Here is a 5,609-nt window from a genome sequence, read left to right as displayed (position 1 = left end):
TTGAAATATATATCTATTTTTGCTCAACGTTAAAAAAGAATTTCGATTTTTGGAAGGAGGAGGTTTTAAAATAAAAATATAGTTACTTGAAATGAATTGAAATATATATATCTATTTTTGCTCAACATTAAAAAAGAATTTCGATTTTTGGAAGGAGGAGGCTTTAAAATAAAAATGTAGTTACTTGAAATGAATTCAAATGTACATCTATCTATCAATGTTTGTCGATTGATCCTTAAATCTTCGCAAATATAAACGATAGTATACGATTATTTTTTATTCGATGAAACAAAAATTGTAATTTTTGCTTAAAAAAGAATTTCGATTTTTTGAAAGAAGGAAGCTTTAAAATAAAAATACAGTTAATGAATTCAAATGAATTCAAATACATCTATGTACCAATGTTCAATGAAACAAAAATTGTAATTAAAAAAGAATTTTAGAAGAACGAGGTTTTAAAATAAAAATACAGTTACTTATATACGATTATTTTTTATTCAATGAAGCAAAAATTGCAATTTTCGTTTAAAAAAGAATTTCGACTCTAAAAAGTATCAATATCATATTGAAAAAAGGAAAAGTAATTATATCCCTCCTTCTCAAAATTGCTCGATCCAATTCAAAAGATAAATCATATTGAAAAAAGAAAAAAGAAAGAAAAACATTTCCAATTATCTATCCACTAAAACTCTCTTTCTCTCTCTCTCTCTCTCTCTTAAATCTTATCACCCGTTTCATTAATCGTCATCATTGCACGTGAGTTAATTTCGACGCGATCGATCGAGCAACGACGAAATATATTTCCCAAATACGTGTCGCGCAACAATCTCTTCGATTGTTCGATTGTTGATCGAGATCCATCGGGTGTTGGATCATCGAAGGGAGGCGAGACGCGCGGAAGGACGAGAGACGATTCGATAATTAGCGCAATTATAGATCGCGATGCGTTCGACGATCGGAACGTGGCCGCGCGATCCTTGAAGCGTATCGGCGTTTGGCCGTGGCGTTCTATACACCACCTTTATCAGGATCACGTTCGCCTCGTTAAGCTCTCGATTGTGCGAGACGCGGCACGCACCGACGAGCAGATAAAAAAAAGAGAAAGAAAAAAAAAAAGAAAGAAAGAAAGCAGACGATGCGACCGGAACCAGATTATTTATAAAAGGACATCTGCGACCGCGGTTCTTGGAAGCGTTTCGATGCGACGATCGTGCGATCGCGTCGAATATTTAACGTTATTTTGTTTCAAGATTCGATTCCATTCATGCACGATATATTTCAGGAAGGGATTGGAAATTTTTCTTATACACACCCTTTTGTATCCGTTTAAAGGATTAAATACGATCGTAAGTTTAAAGTTTTCTTTTTAAAACGAGAGAAAAATATTCATTCATTCCTTTCATTTCAAGAAGGCTCTTCTCATCAAAGATGATTCAAACATTTCCTCTTAATTTCCGATCCCAATAGTGAAACGGGGGATCCCCACGGCGAGGCGATTGAAATTTTCCCCGATCGGTAACACGATCCCTCTTTAACCGAGCGGGATCATCTCTCGCAATTAATCTCGAAATCGTTTGAAAAATGGCGGGAATATTTATCGAGAATCGTCGTAACGGTGGCCAACACGCGATCCGTAAGGAAATAATTTCACAGGCCGAAACTTCCGGGATTAGATTCGTATCTCGGTTCAGAGTGGAGAGAAGGAAGGGAGGAGAATTTATTCATGACGTTTGACCCGCATTTCAAACGGTTGGCGTCCCAAGATTTGACTTGGTTGCCGTGAAACCCTTGAAAACAGCCGACACTCTTCTCCCTCTCGAAAATTTCCTTCTCGAGTTGCGTTCGATTTATTAATCTCTTCTTTTGAGATTATAATGGTTATAATAGTGTCAAGGATATAATAATTTGTATTGGTCGATACTTTGTCAATTTGCATCAATTAAACTATGTGTTTATGATAATGCGTTTGCGATTCCGCTTGCTTTTCTGCAAGAGTCGAATATTTTATTATAATTATAATATTTTATTATAATTATCGGATGTTTACGATCTTGGTTCGATTTCGTATTTGATCTCTTGTTACGCGTTAGATTCGAAATAATTTGCTACATCTATAATCTAATTTATTAATTTAAAGTAATTTATTTAAATTTTTACATGACCTCTTGAAGTTTCGAACGATTAATTTTAATTTATCTCTAGAACGTATCTTTTTCGCTTTACACAGATGAATATGGCTGATAATCGTTAAATGATCGATGTTACGATGAAAATATGAGAGATATCGTTATTAAAGTTAATCCTTCACTTTAGATAACGATCGTTGAGATGTTAAGTGGAGACGACTCAACACGATCGATTATCGAATATAACGAGACGATAATCAATGATTATTAAACTTACGTGGATCCTCGTACTGACTCTCGGCCAATTTCATCAATTGGACGTACTCCAAGTCAGGTTTCCGAGAAAATGATTTCGTCTTCTTAGAATCACTCTCCTTTCTCGATGATCTCTCCGAGTGTGAAATCACTGTAAGAAAAATAATATTTCAATTAGTAATTCAACCCATTCGATATGTTTCTTATCTAAATTTATAACGTGTTCGATCTAATTATAACTAATTTCATTATTTCCAGAATTAACACATTATCAATTCCGTTATTACTTTTTTCTTCAAACAAACTCTTTACACTCCGATATACAAATAACAATATAGCAATTTTACAAAAATTGGAGAATTTTATTTTTTAAAAAAAAAGAATCACGTTTCAAAATATCGTTAAAAATCTTAAAAATTGCAAATTTCATCGATCGATAAAGACACGTTACAAAGCGAGCAGCATCGAGAGAATCACATTAAATATCGCAAAAGAGCCGTCCCATCGCCGTTGAGTTCCCCCTTCGCCGCCACGGTTTTAATTTCGATCTCGAGCTCATCGTGTTCGAGATAAGCCGATATATCGAATCGTTGAACACGACGAACGATAGATCCCCCTGTTGTCTTATCAGGATTCAGAGATATATCGCGGTTACAAATTTAAACGAGAATTTCGCGCGATAACCTTACACTTCTGCTGTGAAATTGAAATTAATCGCCCTGATCGAGTATTTTTTCTTTTTGACCTTTTCTTTCTTTCTTTCTTTCTTTCTTTCTTTCTTTCTTTTTTCACGCGCGTTCGAGCGATAAACGAGGCGTAGAAAAAGATGCGCGTTGTGCGTGAGGCAATCCGCGCAATTGCGCAATCGAGTTGGAGAAGAAAAATTCGAAATATCCTCTTAGATATCTCGCCATGTAACCTTGACCATTAACACGCTATACTTCCGGTTGACGAGTATCTCGAATTCGTTTTTTCTTGAAGTGAGTTATTAATTAAAGTCCGAGTTTTTTCGAGCAAAATTTTTAGGATAATTTTGGGTATATTTTGTTTATTCTATGTTTTCTATTTTCTTTTTTTGAAATTATATCGAGATCGATCGAATTATCGATACATTCATTTCGCCGATATACGTAGGAAAAATACGTAGGAACGTAATATTATATTTACGTATAAATAAACATTCGAGGTGTAAAAGCGATCCACTTCAGCCCTCGTAACGCAACACGATGCTGAATCATTAAAACCCTGATCACGCTATCTTTCGCGAAGCAAATTCAGAAAAAACGCTATCGCGCGTTTTGGAATCGAAACAGAGTGTTAATTCTGTCGAATAATCTTCCAAATGCTCGAAATTCACCGGATGCTAGAAAATGATTTATATTTTTTTTTTTAATTTTGTATCCTTTCTTTGATCGTACACGAAGTTTCGATTAATCGTTGTTACAATAATTTCAATATCAAACGATCCAATTAATTCAAACGGATATAAATCTCCATTTCTAAAAAAAAAGAAATTAAGAATTATATCGAAAATCGTTACAAATTCTTGCCATTATATTATTCATCGCATTCGTGAATTTTTGTGTCCTCGATTAAACGACTCATCTAAATGCGTCAACGTTATCAAATGCGATCGCAGTATCCAAACAATATTCGTCCCATTTTTAAAATATGCAACGACGAAAATGTAGCAGGAAAAAAGCTGGAATCGACACGTTCGTGATTATCGTTTTGTTTCGTTAAATAATACGATAATAAATGAAATACAAGCTGCAGAAACTTCAAATATTATTTGGATTATCACGAGAATGAGAGGATTACAATTCATTCTGAATTTCAAACGAGAAACGATAATTGAAAATCGTTTATTAAAAATCCATCGATCTCTAATCAATCTTATAAAACTTTATACATTATATCCATCCTCCAACATCTCAAACCAATTTCAACAAAACCAATACCTTTACGACAAAAATCTGACAAAAGAAGTGATTAAAACTGGTTCACCTAAACCAATCATCACTCTCAAACGATTCACTTCATCCGTTCCATCGAAAGGGCGAGGCCTATCAAATTCTACGACCAACCTTCAACGTTCGTTAAACACGAAGAAATAAATGGAAACGAACGACCGTGAAAAAAATATCCCTCTATCGATCGGTTCCGGTTCTAGAGATCGACGACAATCGAATTGCGCAAATTCGAGCCGATTCGAGAGCCGATTTCCACCGATTGATTTCCACTTTAGCTGGAACGAAGAGGTGGGCGAAATTTGACGTCGATCGCGCGTCACCTCGATCGGACGATTCGTTAATTGGAAAACAACGGCACGGAAACCGCGCACGGAACGTGATTTTTCGCGGAATTTATATGTATAGAAACGTTTTAAATTCTCTTTAGATATTTAAAGCGATAAACGAGCGCGTAACAATGGAACTGGATGATTCTATCGATCGGAAAAATACCGATCGAAGATTTTCCACGTAATTCGATTATGGGAAGGGAAGGGATTTCTTTTTCTTTTTTTTTTTTTTCTTTGTGTCGGAAGATCGATTCGAACGGTTTCCTTGGAACCTTGGTGGATGGATATCGATGAGTATCGATCGATGGAATGGAATGATCGTCGGGCGCTTTTCATATGGAAATAGGAGTCGAGGTGTTTTTGGAATTTTAGTTAATTAATTACAGGTGTGGTTATTGGTAATCGGAGAGAATTGGAATAATCGAGATTCCTCGATGTTTGAATCATTAGAGGAAATAATTGAGTTTCTGTGTTCCTGTTGATTTAGAAATATTTAATGATCGAGATGGAATACTGAGATTCTTCGATTTATTTTTTTTCGAAGTTGATCGAATGATTTGAATGAGAAATTGAATTATTAAATTTAAATTGTTCTGGTAAATGATTGGTGATAATTTAAAAATCATACTCGAGTGACAATTAAATGATTTGCGACGAACTCGAGATCGTTTAATGTTTATGCAAATAAGGAGAATTACTTGATACACAGAATATTGATACTTTTCCAATTATAAGTATCCTTTTGTAGATTTTAGTTACTAATCGCGAGAAATTTCGTAAATAGAAAATCATTAACTATAAAGTTAATTGTAAATAGAAAATCATCGAAGGATTATATACCTGAGCGAAGTGGAAGTACAGTAATATCGACCTAGCTTTCTAATATCGAGTACTTCTATGTTTGACCTAAGCAAACCTAACTAACT

At 34.7% G+C, this 5,609-nt stretch overlaps 1 protein-coding gene across 1 annotated transcript in view; it reads right to left on the bottom strand.

Annotated features, from left to right (window-relative positions):
* Positions 1-5,609, bottom strand: part of LOC102681748 (A disintegrin and metalloproteinase with thrombospondin motifs 9) — a 113,734-nt gene that overhangs the window by 82,193 nt on the left and 25,932 nt on the right. Inside the window, exon 2 of the mRNA XM_031513576.1 lies at positions 2,404-2,532. Coding sequence (XP_031369436.1) covers positions 2,404-2,532 — 129 coding nt within the window. The remainder of the gene's footprint in view (positions 1-2,403; positions 2,533-5,609) is intronic.

The sequence above is a fragment of the Apis dorsata genome, unplaced genomic scaffold, assembly GCF_000469605.1.
Source record: "Apis dorsata unplaced genomic scaffold, Apis dorsata 1.3 scaffold_676, whole genome shotgun sequence".
NCBI lineage: Eukaryota > Metazoa > Arthropoda > Insecta > Hymenoptera > Apidae > Apis > Apis dorsata.
This window is presented reverse-complemented; position numbering and strand designations above follow the sequence as displayed.